This window comes from Girardinichthys multiradiatus, chromosome 9 (genome assembly GCF_021462225.1).
Source record: "Girardinichthys multiradiatus isolate DD_20200921_A chromosome 9, DD_fGirMul_XY1, whole genome shotgun sequence".
Taxonomy (NCBI): domain Eukaryota; kingdom Metazoa; phylum Chordata; class Actinopteri; order Cyprinodontiformes; family Goodeidae; genus Girardinichthys; species Girardinichthys multiradiatus.
Window position 1 is genome coordinate 29,929,901 of NC_061802.1, and position 22,974 is coordinate 29,952,874.

At 40.0% G+C, this 22,974-nt stretch overlaps 1 protein-coding gene across 2 annotated transcripts in view; it reads left to right on the top strand.

The window, feature by feature from the left end:
• Window positions 1–6,732: 6,732 nt before the first annotated feature.
• erich3 (glutamate-rich 3) overlaps window positions 6,733–22,974 on the top strand; it is a 29,127-nt gene continuing 12,885 nt past the window's right edge. Inside the window, exons 1-14 of one of the 2 annotated variants that reach the window (XM_047374852.1) lie at window positions 6,733–6,956; window positions 9,854–9,947; window positions 10,047–10,172; window positions 10,274–10,345; window positions 10,579–10,707; window positions 13,132–13,290; window positions 13,366–13,554; window positions 13,916–14,096; window positions 14,202–14,388; window positions 14,591–14,823; window positions 14,918–15,064; window positions 16,448–16,819; window positions 17,580–17,714; window positions 19,270–22,219. In XM_047374852.1, the coding sequence (XP_047230808.1) occupies window positions 6,937–6,956; window positions 9,854–9,947; window positions 10,047–10,172; window positions 10,274–10,345; window positions 10,579–10,707; window positions 13,132–13,290; window positions 13,366–13,554; window positions 13,916–14,096; window positions 14,202–14,388; window positions 14,591–14,823; window positions 14,918–15,064; window positions 16,448–16,819; window positions 17,580–17,714; window positions 19,270–22,217 (4,992 nt within the window). In that variant the 5' untranslated portion in view covers window positions 6,733–6,936 and the 3' untranslated portion in view covers window positions 22,218–22,219. Of the gene's footprint in view, window positions 6,957–9,853; window positions 9,948–10,046; window positions 10,173–10,273; window positions 10,346–10,578; window positions 10,708–13,131; window positions 13,291–13,365; window positions 13,555–13,915; window positions 14,097–14,201; window positions 14,389–14,590; window positions 14,824–14,917; window positions 15,065–16,447; window positions 16,820–17,579; window positions 17,715–19,269; window positions 22,954–22,974 lie in introns of those variants that run through there. The other variant, XM_047374851.1, reaches the window with a different exon arrangement.

The window sequence follows — 22,974 nt, forward strand, 5'->3', positions numbered from 1 at the left end:
GGATGGCATTAAATTGACCTCCGGTAATAAAGTAAAAAACCTTGGCGTTATTTTTGACCAGGACATGTCATTTAAATCCCATATTAAACAGGTTTCTAGGATTTTCTTCTTTCACCTCCGGAACATTGCCAAAATTAGAAATATCCTATCTAGGAGTGACGCTGAAAAACTAGTCCATGCATTTGTTAATTCAAGGCTGGACTATTGTAATTCGTTACAATCAGGATGTCCACAAAATGCAGTTAAAAGCCTTCAGCTGATTCAAAATGCTGCAGCAAGAGTTCTGATGAAAATTAAAAAGAGAGATCATATTTCTCTTATTTTAGCTTCCCTTCATTGGCTCCCTGTTGAATTTAGAATACAATTTAAAATTATCTTCCTCACATATAAAGTCATTAATGATCTAGCTCCATCATACATCAGAGATCTGATTGTTCCATATGTTCCTAACAGAGCACTTTGTTCTCAGACTGCAGGTTTACTGGTGGTTCCTAGAGTCTCTAGAAGTAGAATGGGAGGCAGATCCTTTAGTTATCAGGCTCCTCTCCTGTGGAACCAGCTCCCAGTTTTAGTCCTTGAGGCAGACACCCTGTCTACTTTTAAGGCTAGGCTTAAAACTTTCCTTTTTGATAAAGCTTATAGTTAGAGTGGCTTAGGCGCCTTCCTCCCTCCCTGTTGGATGGAGTAAGGGGGAGTCAGGTTTAGCCTAAACCGGCTCAGTTATGGTTGAGGTCCAAACACACCCTCCATTTCTGCTACCTGTGTGACCCCTTCTCTTTTCCAATGGTTATAATCAGTCTGACAGAGAGAGGTATCCCAATCATTGTGGTTTTTAGTATAACAATGACCATCAGTGGGACCCTTTGTGAGGTGCCTTGAGACGACATTGTTGTAAATAAGCGCCGTTTAACTAAATAATCTGAACTGAAACTTTCTGTGTAGTTATGCTGCTATAGGCTTAGGCTGCTGGAGGACATAATGACCACTTTCACCCTCTTTGCTACATTCTCACACTACTCTCCAATTTTGCATTATTTACTATTATTTCAGCTTTTAACTTTATGTTCTCTCTCTTTTCTCTTCCTAGAAGCTACACCTGGCCTGGCTCTGTGTCTACCTGTGACACCTTTCTGGAGAGGGGCATCATCCAAGCTTCTGCGGGCAACAACTTAAAGCTCGCCCTCTACCAATGATCCACATGGCCCTGTCTTTTAGTGTTTAACCCTTTCTCTCTCCTAGACATGGCGATTGACTGAGCTTTTACTGTAACTAATTATATGTGCTCTCTTTCAGACTCTAACCTTGAAAACTGGTTCAGAGTTGATCTGTTCTTTCTTTCTAGATGAAACGACTAAAGGAGCTACATCCATTAACATTTACTTTTCCTTCCAATAGAAAGTACTCCTGAATCAGTGCTTCTTTGTTCTCTTTGTGTCTCTGCTCTGTTCTCTCAAACCCCCAGTCGGTCGTGGCAGATGGCCGCTCACACTGAGCCTGGTTCTGCTGGAGGTTTCTTCCTGTTAAAAGGGAGTTTTTCCTCTCCACTGTCACTACATGCATGCTCAGTATGAGGGATTGCCGCAAAGTCAACGCCAGTGACTGTCCACTGTCGCTACATGCTCATCCAGGAGGAGGGAATGCTGCAAGTTACTGACTGGATGCAATCTGCTGGGTTTCCTTAGATAGAAAAACGTTTTATCCAATTTGAATAAATAACTGAATCTGACTGCACTGTTCAATGGTTAGGATTAATTGGAATGTATGAACCTGACTTTTGTGAAGTGTTTTGAGACAACATGTGTTGTGAATTGGGGCTATATAAATAACACTGAATTGAAATTAATTGAATTGAGTTGATCTTTGATTATTTGCTATCACTCATGCATTAACTTCCTCTGGGAATGTGGGAAATTTGTTTGCATGTTTCACCTCCTAAGATATTGCCAAAAATATTTTTTTCTAAGGCAAGATTTTCTTTTCACCCTGTCCCCTCCATATCAAATTGCTTATTGTATTTACGTGACTTTAAAGGTTAACTTCGACGATTGTGCACTGTAACCCTTGTCCTGAAAGCAGACAGAGTGACTGATACCATGTCATGCAAGATCCTTTCACAATCTGGAGAAATGTGTGAGGATTCATTTGAGAGGCTATGTCGAGATACGAACTACCTATAGATAAGACTGACTGACTGAAAGAAGCACTGTGAAAAAAAATTATTCATTTAGTTTTTGTCATGAAAAAGCAAACAGTGTCTCAACCCTTCCAGGTCCGCCCTACTGTAAACCTAAGTCTTTCAGGGATATGAATAATGTGGGGTTTTAGTGCATATTCTGTCACCCTCGCTCACTCCCTCCTCTGACTGCAAATAATCTAATGATTACATAATATTTTTGTTACATTTGTACTTTGTAAACTTCTAACTTTTTTGAAAAGCGCTGCTGGCGTCAAACTACTGGATTGTTTAAACTTTCTGATTGAATGTTGTTCATTTTAGAAGAAGGTATGTCGTTATGTAAGAGTTAATTATAATGTTTTTTTATATTTTTGAACCTGGCGGCAGTGAACCACACATGCGGAATCTGGATGATTTATAATATTGCCTCATAAAACTCAGCATTATTAAATGAAAGAATGTGGGGAGATTTCAGTTCAGCAAAGTGAAAATCCTCTGCTACTTCCACTTGGACCTTTGCTTTCTTAGGGGCTGCACCCACTCATTTCATTCATTGAAATCAGTGCGATGTGAGGTGGCTCACAATTGACACAACGAGTTTGGCGTGACCTTTTCTCCTTGCTGTAAATGGGTACTCACTGAATCTAAAGGGAGGAGGTGGGAAGCTGGATGAGGGCGAGGAAGGGTGGGGGGTGTTGGGGGGAGGCAGAGGAGAGGGAGGGTGGGGTGGGCAGGTTGTGTGGAAATCACAGCAGTGAAAATGGCAGTGCGGTGAAAGAGGGGCCTGATTGCATTGGGACAGCATGCCAGACAGAGCAGCATGCTCAGCCCAATCAGAGCGGCATAAGGAAAAAGTGCTCTTATCAGCCAGTAATGGCCCACTTGACAATCACACAGGCACAAAACTGCTCTATTTAACGCTGATTGCAAAAACTGCTGCCCCCCCATCTGAAAACGGCATGACTCCCCCCGATATCTCCACGCCACCTCCCACCCCACAGCCGAGACCTTTTCCTGAATGGAATTTATAATCACCCCTCCTCCATTTCCACGCTAATTGTTATTTTAAGACCTGCGATGTGTGTCAAGTATTTAGAGCTGGTGAAATGTCTGCCTTGATTGCTGTTTACTGTCAGGAATGAAGGTGCATCTATCTCGACTGTAGCAGCTCCACAAGAGTCTGAGTCTCGCCTACCTGGCAGGTCTTCTGACTTGGTGTGAGAGGTCTGCAGCGGTGCGCATCTGGACATACAAAGGCTATTGTTGAAGCTGAACAAAGCAAGGTCTCTGGCATTCAGCATGGGTTCCAGTATCACTCTGTGATTTTCAGTATGGTCCAAAAACAAACCACACCTTTAACAAGAACTTCTAAACAAACCAATGCCACAGAAACAGTTTTACTCAGAAGATCATTATTAATTCCTATAGTTATGCTGATTTATGGTCTCAGAAACACTTTTAAAATACTCTTTTTGTGTTCTAACTTTAAGTTTCAGTAAAGTCAGAATTTAGCGTAATTTGTAAAGATCCATTTAAATTACCCTATGCAGTTCTTTCATTATTTACATTTAAATTCTTGGACTGAGGAAAAGCTTTTGACTATACGCTTTAGGCTTCATCCCTTCAGGCCCTCCTTCATTCACCCCCAAGGCCTCTAACATCAGCACAGACAATGTCATCCTTGCTGAAGTGACTAATTTCTGTACCATATTAATTAATTTATTTAAGGCTAAAATATTCATACCACTGGCAGATTTAAAATCATTTTCATTCCACTAAGAAGTCTATTCTTGTTTGACACAGGTACCTCTCAAAAGATAAGGTAAGGTGCAAGGCGTTATCACACATTTCTCTGCTTCTATTTACAGTTTAACAAAAAATGGCATGGTGAAAAATATTCATGTCTTTCTCACAAATCAGTGGAAAGGGTGCCATATATTTCCAGTATAACAACACACCTCCTATGAAGATATGTTTTTTGCACATTTGTCTTTTGAAATAGCCCCAAGTTTATGGGCATAGTTGCATGGGTGCTGGTGCCTACACCCTGGACTGGTTGCCAGTCCACTACAGTGCAAAAAAGAGACTCACAGAACAACCATTCACACACTCACACATACCTAAGGACAATTTAGAGAGATCTAACATGCATATTGTCGGAGGAAACCACAGTACCCAAAGTGAACCCATGCATGCACAGGACTACATGCAGACTCCATGCTGAAATAGGTGGGAATTTAAGCCCAGAACTTTCTTGCTGCAGGGAAACAGTTCTAGCTGAGCAGCACTTGAAAAAATGTTGACTCCTAGAAGTTATTAATCTTATGCTCTGCTGTGTGTTTTGACCCTGCGTTCTGTTTTATTTTGTAGGATCTAATCTTTGTGCTTCTTGCATGTGACTCCAGGTCATTACTAAACAGCACAGGTGCTTTCCACTGAGTTATGATATCCTTTAGTATTTAGATTTCTATTGGTCTCTGGATTTTTGTGCTATGTTGGCAGGGTCTTCACACATTTTCTGAAATTATATAAACTATTTGACTGTACGACATAAAAAAATAAGCCTATTACAATTCATGTCCTCAAAGATGGTAAGAAAGAAATTAGAAAAAGAAAATTTCACTTATCCACAAGAGGGCAACAGAGGATCTGTAGATGGAAGTCTGGTCCAGGTTTGCCTGCATTTTCTGAGGGATCACAGAAGAAATGCTCTGATGTAGTTTGGTGGACTAGAGCAGACATATTTAACATCAGCAAATCAGTGCAGTGAGGGAGGAATGTGTGCAGCAATGCAGCAGTGCAGCAACCCACTATTTTTCTTTTATTTTCACATTGAAGGGTTTGCCAAAACCAGTAGCATTAATTTATCAGACAAACTTTCACATAAAGAAAAAAAATTCATTTCCTTTATCAGCAGCCAGTTACAAAAAAATCCCAAGGAATGTCACAGTTCGAGTTTGTGATAATTGTCTTGTATTTGTTATTCTAAGTTTACACTTAAAACCAGATGTTTACATACCCAGTATAAAAAGACACAGCCTTATTATAGGGGAGTAGTGGCTAGAGAGAAGTGGTTAGAGAACAGGGCGTTTGCGCCCTGGAGAGGGATCAAGTACCCTGGTTTGAATCCCTCAGCCTGCCACTCTGGGTCCCTGAGCAAGACCCTTAGCCCCTGAATGCTCCCCGGGCGCCACACAATGGCAGCCCACTGCTCCCTAAGGGATGGGTTAAATGAAAAGGATAATTTCTCCATTGAGAGATCAATAAAGTCTAAATTATTATTATTATTGTATTCGTTATTATTATTATCATTATTATTATTAGATATTTTTCAATTATTAATAGTAATCATTTTTATCATTATTTTTTATTATTATTATTATTATACTCGCTATTTGTCATTAAATCAGACAAAACTTTTCCTATTTAAGGCCAGATAGCATAAGCAAAATTATTTCTCTTTGTTCAATGCCACAACAATGAGAGACAGTGTGAAGATGCTGGCTGAAGATGTTGGCTAAAGTTGATGATCCAGAGTAAAATGAGTTCTATACTGATTTGGCCTGAAAGGCCGCTCACAGTGAAGGAAGCCATGACTCCAAAACAACATAAAGAGCCAGAATATTTGCAAATACACTCAGAGAATAAGTCAGTATTAATTTGGAAACATGTACTGTGGTCTGACCAAACTAAATGTGGTTGCCCATAATGACCATTGTTACATTTTGAAGAATTAGTGGACCTGAGAACATCATCCCAACTGATAAGGACAAGGGTTGCACCATGATGCCATGTGGTTGTTTCGCTGCAGGAAGGACTGGTGCACTTCACAGAATACATGGCTTCACCTGCCTATTGACTTTTAAAGTGTCTCAAGGATGATAAAGTCTGTGTTTTGGAGTGACCATCACACATCACACAGAAAACTCAACATTGTTGGACCAACATTCCAGCAAACTATTGTGAGAAGCTTGTTGAAGAAAACCAAACATGTTTGACCCAAGCAACACAGTTTAAAAGGCATTTTTCCTAAATATTAAGGAGATGTGTAAACATCTGAATTTGAAGGGAAGATAATTAAAAATTTCTCATTATTCTGGCATTTAGCAAATAGGAATAATTAGTTAACCCAATTAGTTTACTCTGATATAATATCAGACAGTGAGAATAAACAAAAGGCTTTGTGATTTTATTACAATGTATCTAAACTTCTGGTTTCAGACTTTACATATTTGCATAGGTGATGCTAATGATGAAGCATTATGATATAGTGATACATTTCTATTGCTTTGTTGGCTATGTGATATCAGTTTAATTATTTTGTAACTAAGACGTGTAAGGTAGAAAACAAAATACAACTACCTTATAATCTCAAATATTCTGGAAACTTTACCATAAAATGTTTTCCATTTTGTGTTAGTTTATCTTAAAGGTTATGATACCAGCATATAAACCTTTATTACATAAGCTGACCCTAATAATGAGTTGATATGTCAGTGGGACTCTGAAACTGGAAACCAGCCTGGTCACGTGATCTCCCATGGCAACCGGTGAGCGTTATTAGTTTCTCGGTGGTGAGCGGCGCAGCTCAGGTGCTGCTCCGTGTCTCTGCTGCAACATCTGCCGCTGCACTTTCTGGTTAACTCTGCTCTTACCTGAAGCTGTTCCCGGACGTCTGCAAGCGGGGGGCCGAGCCCACATCTCAGCCCTTTATCCTTCAGACGCTGCGGGGATTTTAAAGAGACTGCGAGCGGAAAACCATGAGTCACCTCAGCCCAGGGTAGGAGCAGTTTAATATTTTATATTCAGCACTGATGGGAACCTCAGGGGTTAGACTAAATTGTAGTGCGAGCCCCCCAGCATGATGAGTTCATCTGTGGCCTCTAGTGTCTATTTCTGCATTACTTTAATAACAAAACATTAACTCCATTTGACTGTGAAATATGTAAAAGATCCGACAGTTTAATGGACAAGTACCATAATAATAACATTTTAATTTTTGTATCAATTAATATATTTTGTGGGATTTAAAAGTTTCTAAATGGTATAATTGCTGCGTATCTCCTTTCAAACTGTATTATTTTTAGAGACCAACAGGATTACTTGCAAATTTTAAAAAATAACAGTATTTCTGTGTTCAAACGATACTAACATTATGTAAACAAGGTAGGAAGAAACAATAAAGATAAAGATTAGCACTTTAGGAAAAACTGAAGGAACTTTCATTTTATGATATATATTAATAGGTCTAGTGTAACTCCCTTTTTTTTTTTAACCTTTAAATAATTAACTTTATTTTCTCCTCCTTGTACAGATGTGTAAACAACATAGAATCCATCTCATGCAGCAGGCAGGTTTAATTTCCCACTGAACAGTTTTTTTAAATCCAACTGTCAGTTGAAGAACATGTCTACTAGGTCCCACAAAATCAGGCGATAAGCAGTATTGGTGAAAGTTGCAATCACAATTTAAGTTTCGATAAATAAATTGTATTCTTTCTTATATTAACATTGTGCACCCAGATATTACAATGATGAACCATTTCCAATATACTGTGCATTCCTAATTTTTACAGTGGGTAAAAAAAACATACATTAAGAATAATAAATATCAACTTTTATTGAAATTGCCAATTTTAGTTATTGGCACCTTGATCAATTCATACAACATGCAACAAACTGTGATTTATACGTTCTAAGTGAATCAGCGTCTAGCAACTTTTAATTAGTAAGCTGCAACTTTCTGTTTTCCTAGAGTATAAATATGACTTGACAAAGAGGCCCAATTCTCTTAGTCTTCAAAATGGGAAAGACAAGAGAATGTGCCATTCAAATAAAACAGATGTGCTCTGATTTTAATAACTCAGGAAATGGATACAAGAAAATAGCTACTTACCTGAACTGGCCTATATCAACAGCTGGAGCAAATATTTAAAAATTGAGAGTTGAAATTGTTTAAATTGTGTTAAATAAGGCCGCCTAAAGACCCAAGTTTAACGTGTCACCACACACAGTGAGTGCTAAAACAATCCCCAAAGCTCACTGTTGGAGAACTGCTGCAGAGTCAAAACTTGGAGGTCACCATGTCTCCATAACAACCTTGTGGTCGGAGGCCTGCGAAAAAATGTATTTTTTTTCCTACCATCACCAATGTTATGGTGATGGTAGGAGAGCTTGCTAAAGTGCTGCTCGGACTTTCACTGGAACAATGAGTTTTGGTCAGAGGAGAAGACTGAACCTCTCTGTGACACAGGAAACACATTTCATGCCCCCTGTTTAAGCATGGTTGAGGTTCTCTGGTCCTTTGGGCCAGTTTTTTTTTTTTTTCCAAAGGTAAATTCATGCCATCATAGACCCCAACTTATTACAGGCTTTTAACCAGTTTTATTAAAGTTCTGTTGCTGGAAAAGGCACAGAGAGTCCTATGGAAGATCACTCTTAGCCTGTTGTTGTAACTACAGCAATTTTAAAGAACTATGTCCATTTCCAGGCTCCTGGTCAGGTTCCTTTTAATTATTTTATTGTTTGAGCACCAGTTTGTACCAAGTGTCATCTTCAGGTGCTATGAATTGAAATTAAAGGTAGTATTAAGTGTTGTATTCCCTATAAAAAAAAAAAAAAAAAAAAAAAAAAACTTACACTCAGTCTAAGAGCAAAAAAGGATTTGACAAAACATCTCTTTGGCAGAAAATCTGCTAATTGTGCTTTTTGTGTACTTGGGTTGATGATATCACAAAAGGCACAAGAACTGAGCTGATTAACTGGCAGTGGTGGCGCCCGGCCCAGGCAACCTTTGCTGAATATCTTACCCCTCTCTCCAACCCTTTCCTGTCAGCTTACCATCACAAAATAAGAAAAATAAAGGCCACTATTTCAATTAAAAAGAAGTTAAAATCAAATCCAACAAAATTAAATTTAGTTCAGTCCAATTATAATCTATATAAGTCCAGTCAGAAATAGTATATTAGTGTTTTGCTTGGAATATAATGTATGCATTATTTCAGCTGCCTCTTTGTAAGCCAGTGTTGCTATGAGGCCATAAGTCCACTAAAACTAAACCTACTATAATCTACTAAACCAAGTGTGTAACTGTAACCTGAAATTATTCTGAGCAAGTCTTGACAAGCAAAGATGGTCAACCTGAAATAACAGTTGCCCCATTATTAACATATATGCGCTGAATTTAATATTTGCGTCTTTGTAAAGTGTCTTCTGACGTGGGAAATGAGAGTTCATACTCAGAGCCTGTTTTCCAGGCAGAAATCTGTTGCCAGCGCTGAAAAGCACCAAAGGCAAACATAAGCCAGGTGCACAAAGAGGAGGCTGCCAAGGTCAAGTGTGCCAAGCCTTTAAATTCATGTGTGTAATCAAACACCTGTAAGGGACTCTGCGGTTGTAAGATCCTGCGGTGCTGTACACAAATGCTGGTGGAAATCAAATCTTCTCTGGAGAGAAAGAAAAAAAAGAGGTACCTTCCTTCCTTCAGATGTGCCGCTCTATGAGAGAGCTGATTTCTTGTTAATGAGGACAAGAGGACAACTGCCAGTAAACAAACACGGAGCGGTGCACAAGTAAAGCATTTGATTAGCTGTAATCAAGACGCGGTTTAAAGTCTGAGGGTTCCTCGTTAAGTATGACTGTGCACAGACTCTAATTGGGTTTGGTTTTGTCTCTACAGGCTTATGTCAGCATACAACAGCCTCACTGACAAACATCTCGCAGGTTACTTCAGCAACACTCGAATCAGGAGACACCTACAGAGAGCAGGACTGGTACGTGAGCGAGACAAACCTGTTCTTTTCAGTTTATTTTTAAACAAATGACAAGTTGAAGGACTCATATTGTCTGTCTGAGAGCGCTGTTGTGATCAGATCACCAGGAGTGGGCGAATTGTTCCGGACAAAGAGTACAGACACAAGCTGCTCCAGAGAGCCCACCAGAGACATGTCAGAGAGTGCTTGGCCCAGGCCATCTTCCACAAGGTGCTGGAGATGGAGGTGAGAAAAGTAGGGGGAAACAGGAAACAGATAATCATCTCATTGGTAATTCCCTTCACACAATAACTGATGCTAATTCTTCTTGTGGCTTGGCCATGCAGCGTCTCCACCAAATCGAGATCAAAAGAAAACTGGAGGAGTTTGCAAGGAGGGAACGAGTGCATAGGATGAAGGTACATCATTTACATTTTAACAGACTCTGCTGGCCTCTTTTCCAAATTTGACTCTTAAAATAACAAACTATAATGACACGATTTCATTTTCAAATATAAATCATCTAAAGTGTCTCTAGAGGACCCATACTGTTAGATTATTATTTTTTTAAATACACAACTACTTTGGTTGGAACTTTTCTTATCTAAAACACATATGAGATAATAATACATGGTCTGTACTTGTTTGGAAGATGGAGCGCTCTAAAAGGTATGAAGAAGACATCACCCGCATCCTGTCTCCATGCCCCCCCAAGGGATCCAGGACGATCTGGAAAGAGCACTTTGGTCCGAACGGCGAGCACTCTGAATCCTCTGAATCCGTGAGTAAGAACATGGTGGTGCACAGATTCCTCAGTGAGAGCACATTTAACATGACCATATTTAATATTTAATAAAACTGGCCAAATCACGCAAACTCTAATAATGTTTTGTGCCTCATTTTTTTAACTCGAGTCCTTTTGGTAACAAATCTAACTGTGTGCTTTCCTCTGAATCCCGCAAAATAATTCATTTTATTTTCCAATAAATAATTAAGAATAAATTAGCTTTACACACTATAGTTTTGAGTGACTGCTGATTTCTTTTAGGAATAACGTGGGTTATTATTTCTGTTGGTTACATATGTTAAAGTTTAGATTATTTACACCCCTACCACATGTAAAGAATACTTCTCAATGCTTCCTGGAGGAAAAACATTTCAGTGATTTGTATCCCACTTATGTTTAAAATTCCACATTAGACAAAAAACTCCTTTTGTTGATCCTGCTTTTGTAAAAACCATGATGGCAACAATGGCCTGCTAGCACCAGTTGTTTAAAATAACATATTACCAGCAACGACCAGTTAATCAGATGTTTATAGTGATTGTGATGAGAAGTAGTAGTAGTTCTATTCAGAAAAATGTTTCATTTTTGAATCAAAATGGATCAGTCTAGACAGCCTGCTCACAGAGCAGAGAGAAGAGCGGGTTGATCCTGCAGCTATGGATCTTTAACATTTTAATCGCATCTCTGAGAATGTCTGTCAAAAATAAAAACGATTACCTCTACATGCTGATAGCTGGCATGTTTAGTTTAACACAAATGCTAATGTTTGAATGTCAGTATTTGTTTGCTCTGTTTGCAGACTCGTGTTCTGTGTGAAGCTAGGGATTAGCTGTGTGTTATCTTTGAAACATAAAAAGCCACGAGGCTTGATCACAGAACAAACAGTGCCAGTAATCCTGTCATTGATCGATGTGCTTACCCTATGAAATCCCCCTCTTCTCAAGTCTGCAAACACCTCTCAGCCCAGCAGGTTAAGCCTTGTCTTAAGTGCAGTAGTGCAGATATTCATGGGAAAATGAAAGAGTATTTCCAAAATGCACTATATTGCCAAAAGTATTTGTCTGTCTACTTTTATATGTACATGAACTTGGAAGACATCCTATACTTAATCTATAAGATCCAGTTGGTTGATGGACCAACCGTTGCCAGCAACAGCAACTTGAACTACTCTGTTAACATCCTCCTGTTCATAGTTAGATGAGAAAACCAGAATTGCAGCCTCTGCTCTAATTATCCCAAAGGTGTTCAAGAAGGTTGAGGTCAGGACTCTGCAGGCCAGTCAAGTTTCTCCACACCAAACCTTATACATCTGCAGCCATGGAAGTGACTGGAACACCAGAATTCATTGCCTTGGTGGTGTGACCCAATACTTTTGGCCTGCTCTGCAAGCATTTCCGCTTTTGGGCGACCAAATTCAAAGAATACGTTTGAGACAACAGACAAAAACACACAGTGCCTTTCAAAAAGTATTCATACCCAAGGAACGTTTTCACACTCTGTCATGTTACAACAACAAACTAGAACTACAGTATTATTTAGGGGGATTGTTTTGTAATAGATTAAGCAGAAGGAAAATGAGTGGGAAGGAAATAGTTTTGAAAGATGTTTTCCTAATAAAGACCTGAAAATTGTTGTGTGCATGCAATCTAAGTATTTCTAAGTATAATACCCTATGCTGTTTATTCCCAGTATAAATCCAGCTGTTTGGTGAAGGCTTTAGAGGTTTGTTAAGTAACATTGGAGAATAAATAATATCATGAAGACCAAGGAACACAGCAGACTCGGGATGCAGCTATAAAGATGTTTGAAGCAGGGTAAGCTTATAAAACATGATGCAATCCATCATCAAAAAAAAAAAAAGAGTATGGCTCAACAGCAAACCTACTCAGAAAATCTAGCGGAACTGACAGGTCAGTTTAGGAGAGTCTTAATCAGAGAAGCAACCCAGAGGTCTAGATCAAACCATGTCCATTGAAAATTTATATTCAAGAACACCCTACGTCCAGTTTCACCGAGCTTGAGCAATTTTGCAAAGAATCAGCAAAGATCGTGGCTTCTGTGTGTGTAAAATTGTTCGAGACATACCCTAAATTACTTGCAGTAAATTAATTACAGTGAAAGATGGTTCTACAGAATTTGTACTCAGATGTGCTGAAAACAAATGCAGACTACGCTTGTTGAAATCCATGTCTCATTTACTGCACAATTATGCACTACTTTGTGTTATATTGTCACAGAAATATCTCTAAAATACATTGAAGATTGTGGTTGTAGCATAACAAAATGTAAAAAGAAAGTTCAATGGGTTCGAATAATTTTTATAGCGCAGTAACATCAAATGAATAAGTTGTCCATGTATTCAGACTGTTTTAAGATGCCGGTGTAATTACTTTGATGTAAACTCTGTGGCCTTTTTAGTCAAGCTCGTCCCGACCCAATACGGCTCCAGGGAAGATGCAGAGGCCGGTGCGCCTGAAGCCCATCCACAGTAACAGCACCACAGCTTCACTCAGACGCAGCTTGCGTTACAAACCCCACAAATCCTCTCAAGAGAACAACCATCCGCTCAACAGCACTGTGAGTGTCTTATCTCCTCTAAAATCAACCATTTACAATCAGCATATACTAAGACTTCCCTAACGTCTTACGCAGATGCACCTCAAGTCCCAGAGACATTTGACCACAAAAGAGGTCTCCCCCTTCTGCCTCCCAGTCATAAACAACTTTGTGACACCAGTACCTCCAGTTGGGAAGAAGAACGACCGAGGAGTAAAAGTCACCCCCAGCAGCACCATGAGAGGCCGCAGACTACGCCCCACCACTGCCTCCAGCGGACCTGGCGTTAGTGCGCACTTTATGTTCTTCTGTGCATCGCTAGACAACTAAACTTTATAAATTACTATTCCACCAATTCAACAGCATGGATTTTATACCAGCCTTACATTCTTTCATATTATTACACTTGTCAAGTAATGCTTCATGATCATTGTTTTATGGCTTCATGGCTCCCTAACCGTATAAAACCGGTACAGGTTTCTTTCACAGCTCTGTGAAGTATGGAAACTGACAAAAGTATCATTCATTCATTCATTCATCCATCCACCCACTCTGAAACTTTGTGTCAGAAAACATATGGAGTTTTACATTAAATGTGCAGGACCCTTTTCGATAAAATGACAGCCTATGGTCTTTTTCTCTTCAGGACCCCCCTTGGCTGAGGAGCTCGGTTTACCAGAGCCGAGTGCGTGTGAACATGGTGTACTTTGGCAAAACGGTTCATCTCTCCAATGACCTGATCGACACAAGAGAAGAGGTTAGAGTGTTTCAGCAGCACTGTGGAGGAGAAAACCTGTGTGTGTACAAGGGGAGGCTCCGCGAGGGAGGTCAGTGTTTGAAGAGTGAGATAAGTCATACGAATATATGAATATAAATATATCACACCAAATTTATGAGTCTTATTTTTTATTTTTAATCTCTGCTTCTCTCAGAGGCCTTTGAGTTTATTTCAAGACGCCACAGAGGTTTCCCCTTTAGCCTGACCTTCTACCTGAATGGGCTGCAGGTGGAGCGGCTGAGCTCCTGTTGTGAGTTCAAACACAGGAAAGGCTCCCGACTTGGAGGAAAGCATGGTCACTTTGGCTTTTCCAGTGTTGAGGGGGCGTCTCCTTGTTACAAGTGAGACTTTCAGATTTAAAATGTGTGCTACAGCTGTAAAAAGAAAGAGATTTTTATATAAAACATCCACACATTCACTTTATCCTGTAGACGCTTATGGGTATTAGAGGTTATCTTGGATAACAAGTGGAGAGAAGCAAGGTACACACAGGACCAAGGTCAGTGTTCATTATGTCCTTGTTTTTTGGGGATTACCTTGCAGGTGCATCATAGCAATGGGCCTGGACAAAAAGCCCACTCCTCCTCCAAAGAGGGTCAAAGGAGATCAGTCACGAGAACAGTCAGCCACTAGCCTTAAAGACGAGCCTGAGATGGAGGCAGACAGAACCGGGGAGGGCGCTGCCTCATACCTGGAGCGTGAAACCTCTCCAACACCCAAGATGGAGAATAAAAACAGAGAACAGTCAGCCCCTGTAGAGAGCAAAGTCAGAGATGGTATAATACTTATAACATCTAAGTACAAGCTAAACAATGACTACTTTCTGATTTGAAAATATACTAGTTTAGTGTTTTGCTTTCTCATTTTCAGATTATGAAGAAGACTTTGAAGCAGATGATGAAGGTCCTGTGGAAGACACAACATTACAAGAAGAGAAATTCCCATCTATGCTCAGTGAAACTGAAAAGCAGGACCAGGAGAAAGATATCTCTGAAGATACAGATGAGGAGGACGATGGTGCGTAAACCTCTGTGCTTTACATAATAAATCCAAATGCTCCTTTTACTTTGTCACATTTCCTCAGTGTACCAGCACAAACTAGATTTTTTTCATTGAGATTTCATCTGAAAAATCAACACACAGTACACAGTATCCCATTATACATGGTTTTTAAACTATTTTGACAAATAATCTGAGAAGCCTGGTGTGCATTTGTATTCACCTGCCCTGACTCAATACTCTTTGGACCGTCTTTTGTTCCAGTCACAGCTTTAGCTGTATGCAGTCATTGTCCAGCCTCAAGCTGTTGGCAACCTCATTCAATGTATTTAGCTTCATTCACCATCAACTCTGACTAGATTCCCTGTCCCTGCTCAAGAAAAGCAAAGCATCCCACATCATGGTGCTTCCACTACCATGTTTCATAGTAGGGACGTTGTATTGAGGTTGACGTGCAGTGTTAATTTTCTATCATACCAATCAAATTGCATGTAGGCAAAAAAAAAAACTCTGATTTGGTCTCATCTGATCAGAGCACCATCTTCCACCTGTTTCCTGTGTCCCCTACATGGCTCAGGACAAACTGCAAAGAGGACCTCTTATTCCTTTCTTTTTGACACTCCTCCAGATTTGTGGAGTGTTAATACTTCTATCAACAGTTTGTCCCACCTTAGCTGTGAATATCTGCATCTCCTCCAGAGCTACCATGGGTGTCTTGGCTACTTATCTAATTAAAGCTCTCCGCTCCCAGTCTGCAAATTTAGGCAGACAATCACATCTGGGTAGGTTTGCAGATGTGCCACACTCTTTCTGTTTTTAGATGATAGATTAAAGGTTGCTCTTTGAGATGTTTAAAACCTGGGCTATTTTTCATAAGGTATCCCTGCTGTAAACATCTACATACCTTTATTCCTGACCTCTCAGTTGTGTTCCTCAGTCTTTGTGATGCTGTTTGCTCAATAATGTTCTCTAAAAACATCCCAGAACAGATGGATTTATGCTGAGATGAAATTATATGAAGGTGTACTTTGTTTACTTATTAGCTGTCCTCTACTGGATTTTACTTAGTCATCAGAGTAAAGGGAGCTGAATTTAAATGCATCTACACTTTTCAGATTTTCTTTGTGAAATATGTATTGTTTTCCTTCAAATTCACAATTAGATGTAGGTGTATCACATAAAATCCCAAGGAAGTCCACTGAATTTGTTTTTGTAAAGTAAAAAAATATGAATAATATTCAACGTTTGCAGGGTTACTGCTTTTATAATAAACTTGGGAACATTTTGTTGACAGTTTTCTTGTGTTAACAGCAAACCATAACTGCACTTTGGTATTTATGTTTACATTTGAGGTTTCAAGCAAAGAAATTTAAAGCGCTCCATGTTTTTTCTTTTGCTCAGAAGACAAAAGGTCTTCTTCAGGCTCCAGCACGTCAGGCAGCGATGAGGAAGAGAGTGATGCTGAGGCCACAAAACACTCAGAAGATGACGAGAACGAGAACAAGGCAGAAGAGGACTACCAAACAGAAGCTGCTGCTCCTGCAAATGAAAAAGACAAACAGAAATCTGAAGAAACCGCTGCAACCAGGGTTGAGTCACCTTCATTAAATACCTCAGGTGTACAGAACAGCGTCGGGAGCAGCAATGGTATTGAAATCTCTGACTCTAGCGTCCCCACGGACAATGAGAATAAACTGAGCGATGACCCCTCAGAAGATAAAAATGTGGAGGCTCCTGGACATGAGCTCAAAAATGGGGATGAACAGGAGAGGGGTGAGTGAAAAGCAAAAGTTGGAGCTGAAAATATTTGAACTTAATAAAAAGATTAGTTTCATCTTGTGTGTTAATTTTTACTATCATAGCATCATCTTTTTTATTTTCTGATCCCAGTGAGCGTTTTAGGTTAAAAAGGTTATGTTTCGTTTTTTTTTTCTTAAATCAACTATACTTAGGGAAGATCATCTGCTGAGTAAATCAAAACACATTGCTCAATGCTCAGGACACAAAAAGAAGAGCTCTTATTGGTGGTGAAATTGAAGAGGAAGGAAGCAGTCAGAGAAAATAAATGCATACAACTTGCATGTGGCATAATCTTTCAGTATGCTTAAAATATGCAGCTGTGAAGAGCTGCTCTATATCCGTATGGTGTGTATCTAAACAAATCAAGCATCTCTTTATATTCTGTAAATATTTCACACATGCAGTCTGCAAAAAATAGCATGTATTACTAAATATAGTTGTCTCCACTGTCCTTGAGTAGCAAGCCTTTTGAACATTTTGACCCAAACTCCAGAACCTTTTGTTTGGCTTAATTTCATGTGTCGTGCCTTTGTGTCTGCATGCTCATGTTGCAACATTTTGCATGCTGTGCTGCTTTCTTGTGTTTGCCGAGACTGATTAAAGAATTGTTTTCATAGTCGTATGTTTTTTCTTCTTTAGTTCTAGTCTTTCTACCTTTCCCTGCATTTCTTGTCATCAGACACTGACATATTCTGATTAGTGACATGCACCATGTCTCCCTGCCCTTCCTAAGCCAAGTCTGTGCAGGAGAAGCTGGTAGAAGCCATCCTGAAAGTATCCCAGTGTAGCTCTGAGCCTGAACTGAGCGACACCAGTACGGAGGAAGAGGAGGGGCCTGCACATAAAGCCACTGAAAAAGAAAAAAAAGGTACCACAGTTTCAACTCTGTTCTAATAAATTAAGCAAGGTGCCTTGCAAAGGTATTCATAACCGTTGAACTTTTTCATGTTCTGCCAACCTTACTGTATTTTATTTGATTTATGTGAGAAACCAACACAAGTACTGCATACCTGTGAAGTGGAAGGAAAAGGAAACCCGGTTTTCAAAATCTTTTGGGGTATATCTCTACCAGCTTTACATATCTAAAAACTAAAGAAATAATTTTTTTGTCGATTCTTCTTGGATCAAGCTTCATCAGACTGGATAGAGAGCATCTCTGAACCTCACTTTTTAAGTCTTGCCACAGATTATAAATTTGATTTTGGTCTGGATTATTTATTCATTAATATGCTAAGATCCAAACCGTATCATTGTAGCTCTGACTGTTTTTCTGTTTCTGTTAACAAATCGACATGACAACATTTTAATTCCGATCTCTCTGCACACGACACTAGAAGAAACGTGAAAACAGTGTAATTCCCCTGCCACGCCACTAGTGCATGGTATGTTCTTTGAAACTCTACAACATGTGCATGTGCACAAACAGTCCTTGCTTAAAAAAACGGTAGAAAATCAGCACTTTGTTGGAGAACTGTTGTCTTTGTGTTTTACGACTGGCTGTGCTATCAGTTGCCCCGAGGGGATAATAAAGATCTTGAACCTAGATTCAAAAGAGTGTCAGCAGCACAAGCAGCATCCTGCAATCAGCTGTTGTTATTGTTGATTTCTTCTTCTTCTGTGCCGGCATCCGTTATGCTCTGTGCATGCATATTAATTTCGATTGATTATGGTCGTACTGCTCATGTGCCAAGGCTTCCCCATACAGGACACTGTTACACCATTACACCCATTTTCAAATCTTGCAAAACATTCGCCGTTGTTGTGTACACGAACAGAAGAAATACCAAAAAAAATATTTTCACCAAACGTTGTTGTATAAACGGGGTCATAGGGTTCACTCTGACCAGCATCCTTGTCCCTGCTGAAAGAAGCCATCCCCCAGCTTGCTGCTGTCACTACCATGTTTCACTGATGGGATGGTATGTTCAGAGTGATAACAGTGTTAGTTTTCCACCACACGTGGCATTTAGCATGTGGGCAAAAAACTTTCACTTTGATCTTATCTGAGCAAAGCAACTTCTTCAACATGTTTGCTGTGTGCCCTTCACAGAACAGCTGGATTTATACTGAGATTCAATTACACACAGGTGGACTCTTTTTACTAATTAGGTGACCTCTGGCACCAATTGGGTTCCCTGGGCTTTATATAGGAGAGTCAGATTAGGAGGAATACCAATGTATTCCACACATTTAGGATTTTTGTTTGGACAATGTTTTGTAAACCATGTGTCCTTTTCCTTTAACTTCACAATTATGCACTACATTGTGTCAATGCATCACATAAAATCCAAATAAAAAATATAGAAGATCGTGGGTTAAACGTAACATAATGTAAAAAAGTAGGCCCTTTAAATATTTTTGCAAGACACTTTAAACAAACTGAATTAATTTAAAGTGAATTGAGTAGCCTTTTCTGTGTTCAGAACAACTGCAGACTCTTGTAGAAGAAACAAATTGTGAAGAAAGTGTTACCAATGAAATCGTTGGGGATCAAAAAGAGTTTGCAGAAACAGTAGAAGAGAAGGACAAGGAGCCAGATTACGCTGACAACATCCAAGAGAAACTCAGTGAGATTGGTGAAAGTGAAAAGGCTGCAGAGGATGAAGCCACAACAGAGGGAGATAAATCAAAGGAACCAGGTGAAACACAGCTCTCTATAGATGGAGAGATTACGGCACACAATGACAAGATAGAAGATTCCTTTGAAGGAAGTGAGAATGCTGACATTGAGGCTTCCCATAATGATGAAGAAAAGGTGAAAAAAGGTGCAGCAGAGCCTGACAGTCATCACAATGAAACGGGCGAAAGGGCAAAAAGCAGAGAAGAGGATGAGTCATCAGTATTAGAGCCGAGTGAGGAGAACGATGAGGTGGCAGTGGCAGATATTACTGAGGAGGAGGCAGCAGCTACAAGCGAGACAATGGAGATCAAAGCAGAGTCCTCAGAGGAGCGAGAGGCCCTCAGCTGTGAAGAGGCACCTGAAACCGACACAGGGAAAATGCAGGCTGACAACGAGGAAGCTCAAGTCACAGATGAGAATTCAAGCAGATCGCCAGAGGAGTGTGGGGACTCCACAGCTGAGAAAACAGAAGTCATGCATGTAAAAACTTCAAAAACCCAGAGCAGTGATGATGAAACACAAACAGAAGCACACCGGAAAGCATCAGGAACAGAAGAAGAAGAAGAGGATGACAGTCAACAGGAAAACTGTGGGGTAAGAAGGGAATCTGTGGAAGTAGATGAAAATGCAGAGACCCAAAACCTTACAAATTCTGAAATAAAAGATGAAAATAAAACACAAGAAATTAATGATAAAAGTAAATTTGATATAAGCATTGAACAAAACAAAAACCCACCGGAAGGGACCGAAAGTGAAGAAATGCCCGATGAGGAGATTGAAGATGGAATTAAAGAGACTGAGAAAGATGTCAAAGGTGAAGTAGCTGAGGGTCAAATTAGCTGGGGTGAGCTTGAATCAAACGGAGATGATAAAGGTCAGCCCGGTGAAGAAGGAAGTGAGACAAACAAAGTTTTACAAAAAAAAGATGATGAAGCAGGAATTTCAGACAATGTTGAGATGGAAAAAGTTGAAGAGACTAAAACCAATGAAGAATGTGAAGATATGACTGAAAACAGTGTAAGTGAAAAACCTGAGATCACTGAAGAACTTCACAGAAGACAAGATGCCGACTTGGATACAGAAAATGTGGAAATAAGTTCTAAAACGATTGCTGACTCAGAGAAAGTCAGTGAAAGTGAAGCAACAGATGGGACTGAAATGAATGAGTCAACTCCAGATGCTGCAGACGCCAATAGTGGTGAAAGAAAAGCAGAGGGGGAAAGTGAAATAGGAGAAATCGATGCAGAAAATGGGGAGAGTTCTGTCGCAGCTGAGCTTGAATGTCAAGAGGATGAAGAAAATGCTCCGACAGCCGAAGAAGAAAGACAGGCAGATGAACCAGATGAAGACAGTGAGTGCACAGAGGTAAAAGAAATAGCGGTGGAGTCTGGAGACAATGCTGCTAAACATGAGGAGGGCTTGACTGATAAAGCCCCAGAGACTGGTATGACCGAGAGCGTTGCTAAGGAAGCGAATGGTGGCATGGTGAAGCACGATGAAGCTCCTAACAGGGAGTCAGAGCCAGAGATATCTGGAGCAGAAATACAAGATGAGAGAAATGACAATGAGGAAGTGGAGGAAGTTGACAATGAGATTAAAGAGTTCAATTTGATCCAAAACAACACTGAGAATGATGTTGGTAAGGTGTCTCCTTTAGCGGAAACCTCTTCAGCACCAGCAGCTGCTGATGTGGAGGAAACCGCTAACCAAGGAGTTGAAGGGAAGCTTGAGTCCATTACAGACAAACCACTAGAAACTGGAGATAATGGAGAGGACACAGAGGAGGCAAGTAAGGCCTCAGAGGAAGGAGCAAGTGTGCTGCTCAAACCTCATGCGCAAAACACGGAGGCAGAAGATGCTGTGGGTAAAGAACCCCCAGAGACTTTAGCAAGAGATGACAATACAGATATGGTCACAAACTGGATACAAATGCACCAAATCTCAAAGCTTTTCGAGACATTTGTTGAGCCTTTGGAAGATATAAGGAAAGAGGTTCCAGATGCACAAGTATACAAACCCAATGGTGAAGAAAAAGAATCTGCCAAGTTGCTGAGACCAGAGAGCCCAACAAAGATGGGGATGATGTCTGTGGAAGAAAATGAGTCAAGAGACGAGACTCAAATAGAAGCTCAGGACAGTCGTGGTAAAGATGTTCAGCATGAAAATGACCCAGCTGAAGGTGGACTACAAGGCAGTGAGGAGACTGAAGAGAAAAACGTAGAAACGAATGAAGAAGATGACCAGGAGGATTGTAGGGGATTGCATGTAGAAGACAAAGAAAGTCAAAAGAGAATTACTACTTTTAAAACTGAAGTGGAAGCTTTCTCGGGTTCTCTCAAAGCTGAGAGTGATTTTGAGAACCAAAGTAGTGGAAACACTAACAGTGGTCCAGACTTTATTGTGAAACAATCAGCCACAGACCTTTCAATCAAAACGGAGCAATCAAACTCCCTGAATGGACAGAAAGACACAAATGACACATGGGACAAAATAACCAAAGATGGACGTCAAATTACGCAAGTAACTAATTTCACAACATCTAACTCAGCTGATGGTAGCCAAGAAGAGTCCCATGATGAAGACATCCAAACTAAAATGCTAGGGCGGCGCTTCAGTGGAGAGACGAGAGAAATAAAACTCATCGAAGACATCAGACACACTCTGAGTAAAGATCGCCTAAGCACTCTCTCAGTGTTTGGTCACGCTTCTTATCCTTTACTGACTACATCAACGTCTGAGGGTGGGCAGTAAAGGTAAAGTGATATTTTTGATTCCTAATTTGAAGAAACCTTGTTTAAAATACAATTCATAGGTAATCAGTTACAGCAACCATGAGCAAATACAAAATAGGTTTAGGTTTGACAGCATCCCTTAAGTGTCTCTTACTTTCTGCATGTACATTAGAATGAGTTCTTAGGCGACCATCATCCCCGAATAACCAGGAAGAACAAGATGTAACTTGTGTTTTGACTGCTGGGCGCAATGTTTACAATAGACCCACCTCTTCTTATTGTTAGTCACAATGTAGCGGTATCAAATACAGCTGGTATCATCTATTACCTGTAAACTGATCCACCTGTACTCCGGCTCACGGATGATTGAATAATTCATAGCTGTCAGACTCCCGCATCTTTAGCCGACCTCTGATGCACTTTACATTTCCAACCGAGTGGTATGAGCAGGCCGGCTTTCATCAGAGGTCTGTAATTCAAACTGGTAATGGCCATTTCAGTCAACACTCTGACATGATTACCTAGTGACATTATCAGCAACAGGAGACCAATGATGATTAGCTTCGTAGTGATAAAGTGAAATGTCAAAAACACCCTTTCCTGCTAACACTAAGCTGTATGTTTTGGTAAAGTCTGTATTTTTATTGTCTGTTAGTCTTCTGTTTAGGTGTAGATGTGTGGCTTCAGCATTTAATGTGATATCAGTCCCTAATGTACAGCTTGTGTGAATAAGCCAATGTGAAAATAAATTTAATAAAAATTGACAGTGGTTATCT